Source organism: Panicum hallii, chromosome 8 (genome assembly GCF_002211085.1).
Source record: "Panicum hallii strain FIL2 chromosome 8, PHallii_v3.1, whole genome shotgun sequence".
Classification (NCBI taxonomy): domain Eukaryota; kingdom Viridiplantae; phylum Streptophyta; class Magnoliopsida; order Poales; family Poaceae; genus Panicum; species Panicum hallii.
The window spans coordinates 40,489,398-40,503,576 of record NC_038049.1 but is presented as its reverse complement, the minus strand read 5'-3'; the positions used below and the strand labels follow the sequence as shown (position 1 = coordinate 40,503,576).

The following is a 14,179-nucleotide window of genomic DNA, read 5'->3' as shown; positions in this document are numbered from 1 at the left end:
CTGAACCTCCGTCTACACAATCCGCGGCCAAAGTAGTTGTCGGGTCCGAGGATGATCTGAACAATGCAACTATCGGGAACCAAGGAGATGAAGCGAGCAAAACTCATGTAAGGCCTTCATAGTTGTCTGTTTATCTGTTATTTTTTATATTAGGGTAGTTTGATCCTGCATGTGCTTATTTTTCATTCTCATGGAAAAATAAACATGTGTACTTATTTTTATTAACCCGTGTACAATAGGTGAATGATAAAATCAGTCAAACTTCGATTATTCCTGCAATTGGTATGGCTTTCGATTCAGAGGACAGTGCTTATGACATGTACAATTATTATGCCGGTAAAATTGGATTTAGTATTAGAAAGAGCACGACGAGATACCGATCGGATCGTAGCTTATCTCAGAAATATCTAGTTTGTAGTTACGAAGGAAATGCAAAAGATGATCCATTAAAAGGCATGACTAGGACAAGTTGTGAAGCTCGTGTTCAATTCAGTGTTAGTAAAGAAGGGATTTGGGTAGTGCAGAAGGTTATATTTGAACATAATCATTATCTTGCTAGTCCCAATAAGAAGAAAAACCTAAGGTCACAAAGGCGTCCCAATAAGAAGAAAAACCTAAGGTCACAAAGGCGTGTCACAGAAGCAGATTGGAAGTTAATTGGACAGATTAGAGAGGCTGGGATGAGGCCTGCCCAGGTGTATGAGTTCATGAAGGAGTTTTACGGAGGAGCTGCTAATGTGCCATTTACTAAGATAGATTGCAATAACGAAATTGGTCGTGAGCGCAAGAAGTATTTAGAATCCAATGATGCGCAGACACTATGCAACTATTTGAGGAATAAGCAAATAGAGGATCCTACATTTTTTTATGCAGTTGATCTTGATGAGGTAACCGGTCGTATAGCTAATTTTGTTTGGGCAGATGGTCAGTCTATAATGGATTATGCATGCTTTGGTGATGCCGTGTCATTTGACACCACATTTCAAACTAATAAGTTTGAAATGCTTTTTGCTCCAATCCTCGGCACCAACCATCACAAGCAAACAATAATTTTTGGTGCTGCATTGATATTTGATGAATCAATTCCATCATTTGTTTGGCTATTTGAAACCTTTTTGGAAGCAATGTCAGGCAAGCATCCAAAAACAATTTTCACAGATCAAGATGCAGCCATGGCGGGTGCAATTGCCTATGTACTACCAAACACAAGACATCGTCTTTGTATATGGCATATTTATCTAAATGCTGCTAAACATCTTGGGCATGTAATTCAGAAGCATCCTGAGAAGTTTCTACCTGCTTTTAAGAATTGTGTTTATGAAGACAGATCTGAATTTGACTTCGATGAGAAGTGGCAAGAGTTGTTGATAGATTATAATCTTGAGAAAAATAAGTGGATGTCACACCTATATGCTTTGAGAAAAAAATGGGCAATTATCTACCGTGACTTATTTACAGCTGATATGACTTCTACTCAAAGGAGTGAAGGAATGAATAATGTTTTCAAGAAAAGATTTCGTAGGAAACTCGGTCTTTCGGAGCTACTTGTAGAATGTGAGAAGGTATCTGCTAGTCTCCGTGAAAATGAGCTGAATGCAGATTTTCATTCACGCCGAAAGATCCCAGTTACTTACAGCCCCAATTTACCTATGTTAAAGACTGCAGCTGAATCATATACAAGGAGAATGTTCTCGGAGTTTGAGACAGAATTTAAGAATCAATTTCTGTTAACTGGACAATTGTTACAAATAGAGAGGTCAGTCTTAACATACATGGTTACACACATGCAATCCTCTCATGGAGCAACGGTTACATTCAACATTGCAGATATGACCATCAAATGTTCTTGCAGGAAATATGAATCTATAGGTATGTGTAGTTATTTTGAATTATAATTTGTTTTGATAATCCAAAGTAACTAATAACAGCACCCATCTATGTCAGGTATATTATGCAAGCATGCCCTCAAAGTCTTCAACATAAAAGATGTTTTTATTTTGCCATCACAATATATACTGAATAGATGGACGAAATATGCAAAACGAGAATTTTTTTGTTGAGAGGCAAGAAGCAAAGAAGGAAAATTTGACAACCCAAGCTGCACGTATCTCACGAAAGGCAACTTCTGTAGCATTGAAGTGTTCACTGTCAAAAGAGCTTCTTGATGATTTGGAGAAAGCTATAGATAAGCTGGACTTAGAAGCAGATAATTCTACAAGCAAGGTGCAAGAAACTAATGATGTTCCTTCAGTTTTGACGGACCGTTCTACAAACACAATATCAGGTAAAATATCATTTAGAGTGCCTCGTGTGGTAAAAGGCCTAAAGAATAAACGATCAGTTCTATCACTCGAAAAGAGGAAAGGAAAGAAAAAGAAAAGTGGCAACAGCAAAGGTATTGATCCTACAAACTGTAGCAATTTTCTGAATATGTAGTGTCCCATTTAATTTATTGGTTGTTTTAACTTGTATCGCTTGATTACAGGAGAAGAAGATAAAATTGTAACTGAACAGAGGCATGAAGCAACTTATATGTCCGGCCATCCTTCAACTGTGGCAATTCCATCAATCCAAAGTAATTATCGTAGTGCTACAATACCACACTTTAATATGTATGTGAGTGCTTCAGGAATGGATACCCGTGGTGTGCAAGGAGAATACACAAGACTTTTACTTGGAGTGCATCAAGATGCCGCATCAGCTGTTAGGAAATTACATTTTGATGGTGTGCCAAATAATGAAAAGATATGACAGCTGTTGTGCTGGTTATTTGTAATATAATGCAACTATTTCATTTGTAAGCTGACAGATTAAGGCTAATTTAGTGCCAGCTAATACTGTTTATTATTAGTTCAGAAATTCGAATTCTTTCAGTTCACAATAATCTCGCCGAGCACAATAAGTCTGACATGCTCTACAGATTGCAATAATCTTGCGGTCAACAACCATAAAAGTTGATTACCGAATTCAATATTTTACTTCCATACAAGTGTGAAAAACATTATACGTCCTCTCAATGTGTCTGCACACAGATCTTTAGAATGTACAAAGGAAGACGTAGCAATGCTTGTTTGCAAACCAAAATCGCAGCAGGTTCAATCAACAGCTGTTGTGTATTTGTTTCATAAAACAGTTGCTTTGTTTCTGTTAGCCCACGCTAGCACTAGCGTAGTAGACATTAGCAGCAGCAGCATGACTTTGTTGAACACAGGTTCATCTTCCTATTTCACCTAAATCAGACTCACAAAGGGACTTTCTTCAACACGTCTTGCTCCATCCCTCATCAGAGTCAAGCAGAACTTGTAATCAATAGCCTCTTGCTCCAACTTCTGATCAAGTGCTACTTGAGACTTCCTCTTGAATATCCAAGCACCACCATCTCTTTCACGTCACTGAAAAACATTAATAATTTTACACATGAATTTGTGCAAAAAGAATGATTGAATCCACTGAACTTATATGGTGTCGTACTGAATATTGCTCTTACTTGGCATTTCATCGAACACTCACCAATCCTGGGAAAAGGCACAACACGGCTGATAGAAAGTTCAAAAAGTTTTACAACGGCAGGTACCTAGTGGGGTGCAGATGATAGCAAGACACATATCTGGGAGAGAAGGAATCGGAGGTCTAACCTGGCAGCGGCGTATTTTGCCGGCGGATGAGTCCGGGCGGGAGGTGCAAGAAAGGTCCAAGGCCATCCTGATCTGATTCTGATTACGAGCCGAAGTGCTACGGACGTGATGGGGCTGCAAAACGAGCCGAAGATATACGAGCCGAGCCTCGTCCGCATCATTGATCCGTGGATTTCCGTCTCCATTACATGCTAATTTCCTCCACGTGGCAGGAATCCGCGAAAGCGTCGCACTGCAGCAGTTTGCGGGGCCGCCGCACGAAATTTTTTTCTCGGGATAAGCCCTCCTCCGGTTCAGAGTCAAAGCCACCCCACGTCCCCACCACACGCTCGCTCGCTCCTCCACCTCCCTCCACGAGACGAGGTCATCAGTTACCTCGCCATCTGTATTTAAGAGCGGCCGGAGGTGGAAGGGGAGATCCGGCGAGCTGCTTCCCCTGTCATCAGGAACCCCCCTCCTTCGCTCCCGAATCTAGCTCCAGCGCCGCTACGCTACCCCCTCGTTTGCCAGGTAAAGCGGCCTCCTTTTTTTTTCCTTTTGGGGGAAATTTTAATTTCTCTCGCCAGCGCTCGGCTTCTACTGCACCGGGTTCTAGGATTGGGGCTTGGTTTGGGGTGGCGCGCTCGTGCCTTGGCATTGCTTGCCTCGCTCGAGCCGTCGCCGGGGACACTAAGGCCGGCGCCCTCCTCTTCTTGTTTTCGAGAGGAAGCCCGGCTTGCTTGTTCGCCTGGTTGTATGGATTCCATTGATGTAGGAGTTGGTTCTTCACCGAGACCAATCAGATCCGAATCTTTCTTGCTGCGTCCATTGCGGAATATCGACCTGCGTTGACCCATAGGACGTATTAGGGGGATACGGGGTGTTTTAGTTGCTAGTATGAACTTGTGCAGGTGCAACACCACTAGTTCAACAATGGCTGTTAGTTAATCCTATGAATGGAGTCGACTGTGTTAGTTGAGAATCTCTGTAAAGCGCATGACTGCTGAGGATGCTTCTCATACTTTTGATTTGGTTTAGCAGAAATGGAACCGGGGGTTTGGCCCCTGTGCTCCGGAGAAGGACATTGGAAGTTTATTTTCCTATAAAGATTGGGGATTCGTGCTCATGGCCCATGAGCTGTAGGAGGTCATAGTGGATTCTATTTGAGTAGTTTTACATCTTAAATCTTGACCTTTGGCTTGCGCAGAATGGCGCTCAACAAGGAGTACACGTACGCGGAGCTGGAGAAGGAGCCCTACTGGCCATTTGAGAAGCTGCGGATCTCCATCACGGGCGCCGGCGGGTTCATCGCCTCCCACATTGCGAGGCGCCTCAAGAGCGAGGGCCACTACATCATCGCCTCTGACTGGAAGAAGAACGAGCACATGACTGAGGAGATGTTCTGCCACGAGTTCCATCTCGTTGACCTGAGGGTCATGGACAACTGCCTCAAGGTGACCACGGGGGTCGACCATGTGTTCAACCTTGCTGCTGATATGGGTGGGATGGGGTTCATCCAGTCCAACCACTCTGTGATCATGTACAACAACACCATGATCAGCTTTAACATGCTTGAGGCTGCTAGAATTAATGGCGTCAAGAGGTAACTTCTCACCTGTGGTGGCTCTTTGTTTACCATGTTTGACCCCCCTGGTGGCTCTTTGTTTACCATGTTTTACCATGTCTACAATGCTAAATTAGTTAAATGAGAAAGCCTTCAAGTGCAAATAAACTGCAAAGTATTGTGAGTATCAAGCATCGGTTTGCTAGATAAACAGTTGCCCATTTATTTGCTTTGATCTAAGAAGTTTGCTAGATTCCTAGATTTGAGGAACAAATGTTCTTCATTAACTACCATATCATGGAAAGTTATTACATTTGCTATGTGTGCATGTACACTGCATTTGCTATGTGTGCATGTACACTGGCATCTCATAGCAGAATGATTCATGTGGATACAAAGGGTTCAAATCGGCCCACAGCACCACATAGGGAAGTCTTCACTGGTGTATTTTCAGCTAGGCTGAGTTGATGATGCTAAATGACAATACAGGAAAGTAATATAGTCAGTTATCATGTGGGACACATGCTGGACATAGCATTTTTTTCAGTTAGATTGACATAGCTTATGGAAGTATCTGCAAACATGATTTGCGGGATTTTCCGCTCACTTTCTTTGCCTCTGGAAGTACAGGAGTTGACCTTTTTTCTCCACTTAGATAGTACTAAGATCTTCCAAACATGAACTCATACTTGCCCTCCCTTTTAATAATGCAAGGTGCAATAGCAAAATTAAGCATAAATTTGGGAAACATAGAATTTTAATTAACTTTTGAATTGGTATGAATGTCTCATAACAAACTACTACATTAGAGAATACCAAATTAGACCAGATTGTTGTTGAAAAATAGCAGGGTTTCATTTAGAGCTTTTCTCTTGAAACAAAGGCTTATAATTTCTCCATATTTTCCCTTGCAGGTTCTTTTATGCATCAAGCGCTTGTATTTATCCTGAATTTAAGCAGTTGGAGACTGTAGTTAGCTTGAAGGAGTCAGATGCCTGGCCTGCAGAGGTTTCTAAGCATTCGCATTGATTCATGCTCCTGTGTTAATTATCAGTTACTTTAGCTATTATGGTAAAAATGCTAATTTAAATGATGTATAATCTTTAGCCTCAAGATGCCTATGGCTTGGAGAAACTTGCTACTGAGGAACTGTGCAAGCACTACACAAAGGATTTTGGCATTGAGTGCCGGATCGGTCGCTTTCACAACATATATGGTCCCTTTGGAACATGGAAAGGTAAGATTCTATCTAGTAACTAGTAATATTTTGTTGATCTTTTTTTTTCTAAATGTTGTTGACTTATGTCTATTATTTGGCTATTTATAGGTGGAAGGGAGAAGGCACCTGCTGCTTTCTGCAGAAAGGCTTTAACCTCCACAGGGCGCTTTGAGATGTGGGGAGATGGTCTGCAAACCAGATCCTTCACATTTATTGATGAATGTGTCGAGGGTGTCCTTAGGTAAGTAAAACTTTATCTATCTTTCAGATATCTTAGATTAAGATCAAACATATTCACAGCGGATCTTGCCAATAAATTCCAAGACAAGGATTAGTTTTCTCTTTTAGACATGCAGTTTTCTAGAGGCCTTGGAAATTTCTGTTGAAACATAGTTGTTGTGAACAGAAAAGATATGCTTTGATCAACTTGTTTTATATGGGCATCGGCTGTTTATATAGGCCATTCTTGGAAAAATTTTGTCGGCTCGATCACCACTTATTGGCTCTTTAGAAATTTATGCAGCAAATTCTAGAAGGCATATATAGCGTAGTTCTTCACTTACAAAACAGACGTGCTCCTTCTGAAATAGGCAAATAATATGCTTATGTCCTGTAATTTGTGTTGTTAATGTCACTATTTAGATTGGATGCTACAGCCATATTCGCATCGGTTCAACCTCAACTGCAACCTAACATTGCATTCTCTACCCAAACGAAATACTGTACTGCCAAAAAAAGATAATGAAAAAAATATGAATTTTGTCCCTTTTTTATTATTTCTGAGCTTTGAATAAGTATCCTTGAAGCTATGTTTATCTGCGGCAAGGATCTTCCAAAGCTCACAAAGTCTGTGCTCTCATCACCTTTGTCTCTGCTTCAACATAAGAGATCGGAGTTGAAAAACAGCACAACATTTCATAGAAAACAAAAAAATTAAGTGAATTTAGTGTTTTGCTCCTGAGCTCTGAATAAGTATTCTTGAAGGCATATACAACTGCGTCAAGGATCTTCAGAAGCTCAGGAAGTCTGTGCAGTCGTCACCTTTGTCTTTGCTTGAATATTAAATATTGGAGTTGAAAAAACATCATAACTTGTACTAAAATTGAAAAATTGAATGTAGCCTTTACTTTTGAGCTTTGATTAATTATCCTTGAAGCTATATACATCTGCAGCGAGGATTTACCAAAGCTCATGAAATATGTTGCTGTCATCACCTTTGACTCTGCTTGTACACCAGAGATTGGAGTTGAAAAACAGCAAAATATATAATAGCAATTAATAAGCTAGCAAATATTATTTGTTAAACAGTAGGTCATTAGCAAATCTTTGTTCCCTTCTTGGCGTTATTACTTCACACATTTTTACAAAGGCATATGTAAGTTCTGGTTTATTCACTTTTGGTTCAAATGAAAGTGAAAATAAGTCTTTCAGAACAAGGAGATAGCAATAGTCATGTGGAGTAGCTTTTGGTTTTAAGGGAAATAATTGTGCCTGCAGTTATCCTATTATGGTGAACTAAGCTGTTATTTTGTCAAATGCATCAGGTTAACAAAGTCTGATTTCCGTGAGCCTGTAAACATTGGAAGTGATGAGATGGTCAGTATGAATGAGATGGCCGAGATAGTCCTCAGCTTTGAGAACAAGCAGCTGCCCATCCACCACATTCCTGGGCCAGAGGGTGTGCGTGGGCGCAACTCAGACAACACACTCATCAAGGAGAAGCTTGGCTGGGCTCCGACCATGAAGCTGAAGGTACTCTACCAAATGTCACACATACAACCATTGCTTCAGGTCCTGAATTTACACCTACATAATCCGATCACTCGTCACACTGAATTCAATTCTTCCTGCAGGACGGACTGAGGATAACATACTTCTGGATCAAGGAGCAGCTTGAGAAGGAGAAGGCTGAGGGCATGGACCTATCGGTCTACGGATCATCCAAGGTCGTGCAGACTCAGGCCCCTGTTCAGCTCGGTTCCCTCCGTGCTGCTGATGGCAAGGAGTGACCTCGCCGCGGCACCAGTCAGTCACTGAGGCCTCGGCAGAGAGCATGATATACCAAGTATACCTGGTGGTTGCAGTTGCCATGATTCTTGTCACCACCTACACCATTTCTTGATTCACTTCGGACTCTACAAGGGGACTGTTTGGATGGTGGATATTTTATCGGAAGGTCATGGGACTTAGTCCAAATTTGGAGAAATACAAAACATTCTGACAAAATATCCTGTCCGAACACTTAGTCATTTCCATGTTTTTTCCTCTTCTTTGTGTCTATTTCATACTATAGGATATTACAGGGACAACACATATGTAAACCGGTGTCAGATTATTTCACAATAGCAATGGATGAATAAAATAAGGTTGAGCATTTCCATTTGATCAGGTTTTGTGGGTGTCTTGAAATCATGCTTAAGAAAGTTTCGTGGTGAAACTAAGGTAACCATCAGAGCTTGATGCACGGATGAGGCAGCAGCACAGGGCAGGCCGGTCACCTGGGGGGACTTTTTATTTAGCCCAGTCCGTGACGACGGGTTTTGAGGCCGGGACGAACTCTTTTACTTGGCCCATAAAAGGCCCATAAGCCCATCGACAAACCCGAAACCCCAAAATGCTTCCTCTCCTCGTATAATAAACCCTTGCCCAGAGAGAAGAAACGGAGAACGAAGGGAAAGAGAAAACCCCAACACCGGCAAGAACCCGCCGCCTCTTGCAATCCCTCTGCTCATCTCGCTCGAATCCGCCGCCGCATTCCTCGAATCGTGAGCCCCGAACCGTAACTCAACCGGAATCCGCGCTCCTTTGTTCTTGCCTGCGGTTTCTCTCGAAATTCCCGGTGTTTTTCTCTGGGTGGTTTTCTTGAAATCGTTGGGGTTTTCGTTCCGTTTCCAGGCACGTTTGCGGGAGCAAGGAGGAGGAGCAGGATGGCCGGGAAGGGAGGGAAGGGGCTGATCGCCGCGAAGACGGCAGCCGGCATGGACAAGGAGAAGAAGCAGCCCGTCACCCGGTCCTCGCGCGCCGGCCTCCAGGTCGCCCCCCTTTCTCCGCCCCATTGTTTCTCGCTCGGCTCGTCGCTTCGTCTCGTCCCTTGCGTGATTAGGGCTCGTTCTTGGCGTCCCCGATTGCGCGGCGTCTGCGCTTTGTTTGTTCTTGGCATTGCGGGTGTGGATGGCGTTGTGGTGGTTTAGCATGTCTGCCAGCGTTGTTCTTGTCCTCGGGTGTAGGATTAGCGGGAAAGATTCGAGTTTTTTGTTGGGGAATTTCCTGTGTTAGCATGCGTCGTGGGCAGTTGGCATGGAACTCTGGAATCAGAGCATGCACGTACGAGGTACATCGCTGCACCAGTAGGGATGACTGGAAAGATTATTTATTAATTTAGTGGTTTACTTGATTAGTCATGTACTCTGGTCTCTGGGCACTGTCATGGTCATAACACGGCATGTGTGGCTGTGATACTATATTCCAGATTGTGAATTAGGTGATTCATACAGTTCTGAACTGGTGATGGATTGGTCATCAAATTGTTTGTATTGGTTCCTCTGTTATGGCATCTATACGTGCAGACACTCTGCCGGTGTTTGTTTGCAGTGCGTTAGGGATTGAAGCTTTAAGCAAAGAATTAAATGAATTTTTGCTAATATATATAGTTTAATGCATGAGTTGCAGAGCTGGCACCATCTGGTGTTAGAACTGTGGATACGCATTATTTCTGTGTTTGGAGTACCTTACATAAATTGAAGTGCAGACATTGACGTTGAACTTACATGTTTCGCATCAGCTCTTGAGTAGTTTGAAGCGTCTTTCCTGTGTATTCCATCCCTGGGCACTAAACCTAATTGTCAAGATAAAATACAACAAAGGTAGCCAAAATTGATGCATGTGAAATAGCGAATTGTCAATGGAAGTAGTGGAATTTGTAAGCACATATTCAATTTTAATTGAGGGCTTATGTATATTGAACAGAATTCGAAAATGACATTGGTGCATTTGCTTGTGGTTTGGATGATTAAATGATTCCTTGTGTTGCTAACCTTGCACGGTTGTGTCATCTAGCTAGCAGCCAGTGGGTAACTCTTTTTTGCTGCCATTGTGGTTTATCCTGGTCGCTAATGGTTATTTATCTCCTAGTATTTCATTTAAATTGTATGCTACAGAATATCAGAAGTGTTTACTTTTTTTCAAAGTTTGTCATCATTTTATAATTGAAATTGCATACTGGTATGTTGTTTGGTTCCTAGCTCAAACTTCCATCTGCATGATAATCTATACTTAACCAGTTGAATTTGTCAGAAAATCCCATCCCTAGATGTTTTGGATGCACAATGTAGTTTTATTTATTTATGGTTCCTTCTTCCTTTGAATTTGGGAAACTAAACTTTTGCTTTTTTTTCATATCAAGGTTGCAGCTTCTGTCGTGTGTGCCCTGTTTCTGTTTTTTTAGAATGAAAACAAAGTGTGCCCTGTTTCTATTGAATAGTACTCTGTACATTGCATGATTTCCTTTTTCTTGTGATTCACAAAGTGGAAATCTTATCTGTCCCACTTTTGTGCCCCCAAGTTCTCTTAGGGTGTGTTTGGTTCAGCTGTGGGCTGTGAAAAAGCTGCTGTAAAAAAGCTGCTGTGAGTAGTCTGCTGCGGAAAAGCTGAAAGTCGTTTGGTTCAAACTGCTGTGAGCTGTCTGCTGTGGAGAAACTATGTATTGTTTATATGCAAATTAAAAACTTTTGTTCCCTTAAATTTTTATTTTTGTACATGAAAATATTTAAGATTAAATTTTCTTTATTCTTTTCTATCTCTTATTTCTCTCCTCACTCACTGGGAGGTAGCCCCCCACTTGTCAGCCCTTCTTCCAATCTCACCGAGCTCCCAAGCGGTGGCGGGGCGAGCATGACAGCGGAGCGAGCGACGGCGGCACGAGCGCAACGGCAGGGCGAGCGGCGGCGGGGCTAGAGACCACGAGGATGGCGCGCGGCGGCTTCGGGCTGGCGAGGCCGGCCGGCCCCCACGACTAGAGGAAATGGCGCGCCGGCAGCGACCCGTCGATGGAGAGCGTGGGGGAGCCGTGGGAGATGATGAATGTGTCCAAGGCCATTGTTTTGCCGGCACGACGACGACGACACCACCGCGCGGTGCTTGGTTTGCTGCTTCGCGTCGCGGTTGAAGAAGAGTGATGCTGTGCGGTCTCCGGAGAGTGATGCTGTGCTTGGTTTGCCGGAGCACAGCAGTACAGCGGGACCTCGGGCGTCGCTGGCAGGGGAGCAGGACGGAGGGACCTCGGGCGTCGCTGGCAGGGGAGCAGGACGGAGGGACCTCGGGCGTCGTCAGAAGGGGCGTAGAATGGGGGATCGGGCGGGGGGCGTCGCCGGCAGGGGAGCACTAGTGGAGGACCTCGAGCTGCTGTCGATGGGGGCACAGGAGAAGTCCCATGGGATAGCCGGCAAAGGAACGGAGGGGCGCAGAACCGGGGGGAGCCCGGCGGCGGCGCAGCAAGGGACCCCGGCGGCGGCGCAACCTGAAGAGCAGTACCTCCAGTTCTATCGATGGGGAGAGAGGAAAATAGAAAACGAATCGGTACGCAACAGTACTCGGCGGTGGCATACTTGTAATTTTTTCCAACTTGGTTTGCTCCTACCGCAGCAAAAGCAAGGGTCCGGCTGCTGTGGGATTTCTAGGGGGGAAAGCTGCTGCGGTGAAAAAAGCTGCTGCGCGTGGGAGGGGTTTGGTTCGGCTTTCTGCTTCTCCACCGCAAAAGCAGGTCCAAAAGCTATACCAAACGCAGCCTTAAATGTTGATGTTGGGCTGAGGCCTCTATAGGCATCAGGACCTTGGGCCTTGGGCTGCAAATCATAAGACACCATAGTCACCAGTGTGCCCTTATGTAGCTGTAGTATCTGTTTGGACTGATGCTGTCATTCCAATTTATTGATGCAACGCTTGATAGCTTGTCATGTCATGTATTTTTAGGCATTGATCTGCATTGCTACATCCCACAAAAATTTATGTGATTATTTGTATTTTGACATATTATTGCTGAATTTATTGTCTGCAGTTTGCCTGATTGTATAATCTGGTCAAGTATGTTGTTATTTTTGAGCTTAATATGTAGAGCATGTCTTGGTACTATTGTTTCAGAAGAATATTGAATAGTCAATGTACAAGTAAATCGTTGATTAAGTTTGCTGCTAACTTTCTAACTTATCACCCTAAGCTAATCCATTATGTGTAACTTGCAGTTCCCTGTCGGGCGTATCCATCGCCAGCTGAAAGAAAGGGCCCAGGCCAGCGGCCGGGTGGGAGCAACCGCGGCTGTGTACTCGGCAGCGATCCTGGAGTACCTGACAGCAGAGGTGCTTGAGCTGGCTGGGAACGCGAGCAAAGATCTCAAGGTGAAGCGCATCACGCCCCGCCACCTCCAGCTGGCGATCCGCGGGGATGAGGAGCTGGACACCCTTATCAAGGGCACCATCGCTGGTGGTGGTGTCATCCCCCACATCCACAAGTCGCTCATCAACAAGACTGTCAAGGAATGAACGCCATCTATGGTTTTCACTGACTGTTTGCGCTGTTAGTTTAGGGTCCTGGTCCTGAGAAGTTTGAATGAACATGGTAACCTATATGAAAAGAACCTGGTAACCTGAGAAATTTCAGACCTGTTATGCCTGCGCATGTATTGTAATCTGTGAGATGCTTTGGACTAATGGCATTTCAACCACTTTAGGCTTCTTTGTTTGTTGTTGCCTTGTCTGGTTAATGGGTTCTGCTGGGAATGGGCTCATTGCGTGGTTGGGCTTATTTTACTGAGAGGAAAGGATGCCCTGAATTCTGTTGTGTTTTTTTCTCGTCATACCACAACCCAGCTAATCTGTGGAGCAAGAAGCCCTAGGGCCGAGGTTCATGGCTCATGAATGTCTTATGGGCCTTGTCTTTAGAAATGAATCTGTCATGGTAGATAGAGAGCCCAACTGCTGGAGAACTTTTTGTAGTTTACTCTCATGTGGCATGAGAAAAGGTACACGCCGACCATGTGCGTCTGGAGTGAAGCTGATCTTGTTAGATGTTTAACTCCCTAAAGCATTGCGCCGTGGTACGGTAGGAGCATAGGAATTTCTAGCAAAAAGAAAAAAGCTTTGTGCTGAGCTTTTGTGATAGCCTTGGGACCAAGCATTGGACAAAGGCAAGCACGCTACCAGCTTTCAGAGCCACCACACTGGTTGGATTCGATCCTAACATGCCAAGAAATCTAGCACTGGGGGTAGCATGGCGACCCCAAACCTTTCGGTTCATCCTGTCACGTGGCAACACCACTACAGGCACTTTGGCACACACTGGCACACTGCATCTTGCCACGGAAACTATCAGGCTCCCAGCAGTCAGCACCACGAGCAGCGCACATGCCGTTCCATGGTCACATCGAGAAAGAGAACATGGCCTGTTTTGTGCCCAAGACAAATCCCAGGGACCAACAAACACTGCACTTTCATGTGACAACAGGTCTTTTACAATTTCCGTTTCAGCTCAGTCTTTTAATTTGCAGGACATCCTGGTGGTTTCACCTTGAGCTGCCATGCATGCTGGGTTTCACCAATCCATCAGCCTTCCCTTTGTGCTTCCCGCGCGAAAGATCGACTGAAGCGGATGCCGCAATGCGCAACCTACTCCAAGAACATTGTGAGTTTGTGGCATCTGGAAAGAGATCTGACTCTCCCGGCAAAGCCCTCGGTCACATGCTGTGCTTTGTTTGGAAGTTCAGCAAGGCTGAAGAAGACACAGTGGAAAGCG

General features: G+C 44.1%; 2 protein-coding genes, 1 long non-coding RNA gene and 1 other non-coding gene across 5 annotated transcripts; 3 read left to right on the top strand and 1 right to left on the bottom strand.

Annotated features, from left to right (window-relative positions):
- Nucleotides 1-3,151: 3,151 nt before the first annotated feature.
- Nucleotides 3,152-3,728, bottom strand: LOC112901913. The gene is made up of 3 exons (XR_003230432.1): nucleotides 3,636-3,728; nucleotides 3,488-3,536; nucleotides 3,152-3,392 (listed from the first exon to the last, which is right to left on the bottom strand). It is a non-coding gene; the product is annotated as an uncharacterized LOC112901913 (long non-coding RNA).
- Nucleotides 3,729-3,937: 209 nt separating this feature from the next.
- Nucleotides 3,938-8,782, top strand: LOC112902534 (GDP-mannose 3,5-epimerase 2). The gene is made up of 7 exons (XM_025971654.1): nucleotides 3,938-4,145; nucleotides 4,822-5,217; nucleotides 6,093-6,186; nucleotides 6,286-6,415; nucleotides 6,506-6,638; nucleotides 7,942-8,149; nucleotides 8,251-8,782. Exons 2-7 carry the CDS (start codon nucleotides 4,823-4,825, stop codon nucleotides 8,404-8,406), a joined length of 1,116 nt encoding a protein of 371 aa, XP_025827439.1. The 5' UTR covers nucleotides 3,938-4,145; nucleotide 4,822; the 3' UTR covers nucleotides 8,407-8,782.
- On the top strand, nucleotides 7,207-7,313 carry LOC112872494. The gene has a single exon (XR_003224688.1). It is a non-coding gene; the product is annotated as a small nucleolar RNA snoR97 (small nucleolar RNA).
- A 292-nt stretch (nucleotides 8,783-9,074) lies between the features above and the next one.
- LOC112902535 (probable histone H2A variant 3) lies at nucleotides 9,075-13,059 on the top strand. Of its 2 annotated transcripts, none has more exons than XM_025971655.1 (3): nucleotides 9,075-9,162; nucleotides 9,293-9,429; nucleotides 12,634-13,059. In XM_025971655.1, the coding sequence occupies exons 2-3, from the start codon at nucleotides 9,325-9,327 to the stop codon at nucleotides 12,928-12,930; spliced, it is 402 nt and encodes a 133-aa protein (XP_025827440.1). In that variant the 5' UTR covers nucleotides 9,075-9,162; nucleotides 9,293-9,324; the 3' UTR covers nucleotides 12,931-13,059. The 2 variants fall into 2 exon arrangements, with proteins under 2 accessions (XP_025827440.1, XP_025827441.1); XM_025971656.1 differs by having other exon boundaries at nucleotides 9,075-9,176.
- The last annotated feature ends 1,120 nt before the right edge of the window (nucleotides 13,060-14,179 follow it).

Bases quoted from the DNA above. Each gene is read 5' to 3' on its own strand.
- LOC112902534 (XM_025971654.1), top strand. From the start codon at position 4,823: ATGGCGCTCAACAAGGAGTACACGTACGCGGAGCTGGAGAAGGAGCCC. The intron at 5,218-6,092 runs GTAACTTCTCAC...TTTCCCTTGCAG, and splicing joins AGAATTAATGGCGTCAAGAG to GTTCTTTTATGCATCAAGCG. The intron at 6,416-6,505 runs GTAAGATTCTAT...GGCTATTTATAG, and splicing joins TCCCTTTGGAACATGGAAAG to GTGGAAGGGAGAAGGCACCT.
- LOC112902535 (XM_025971655.1), top strand. From the start codon at position 9,325: ATGGCCGGGAAGGGAGGGAAGGGGCTGATCGCCGCGAAGACGGCAGCC. The intron at 9,430-12,633 runs GTCGCCCCCCTT...TGTAACTTGCAG, and splicing joins CCTCGCGCGCCGGCCTCCAG to TTCCCTGTCGGGCGTATCCA.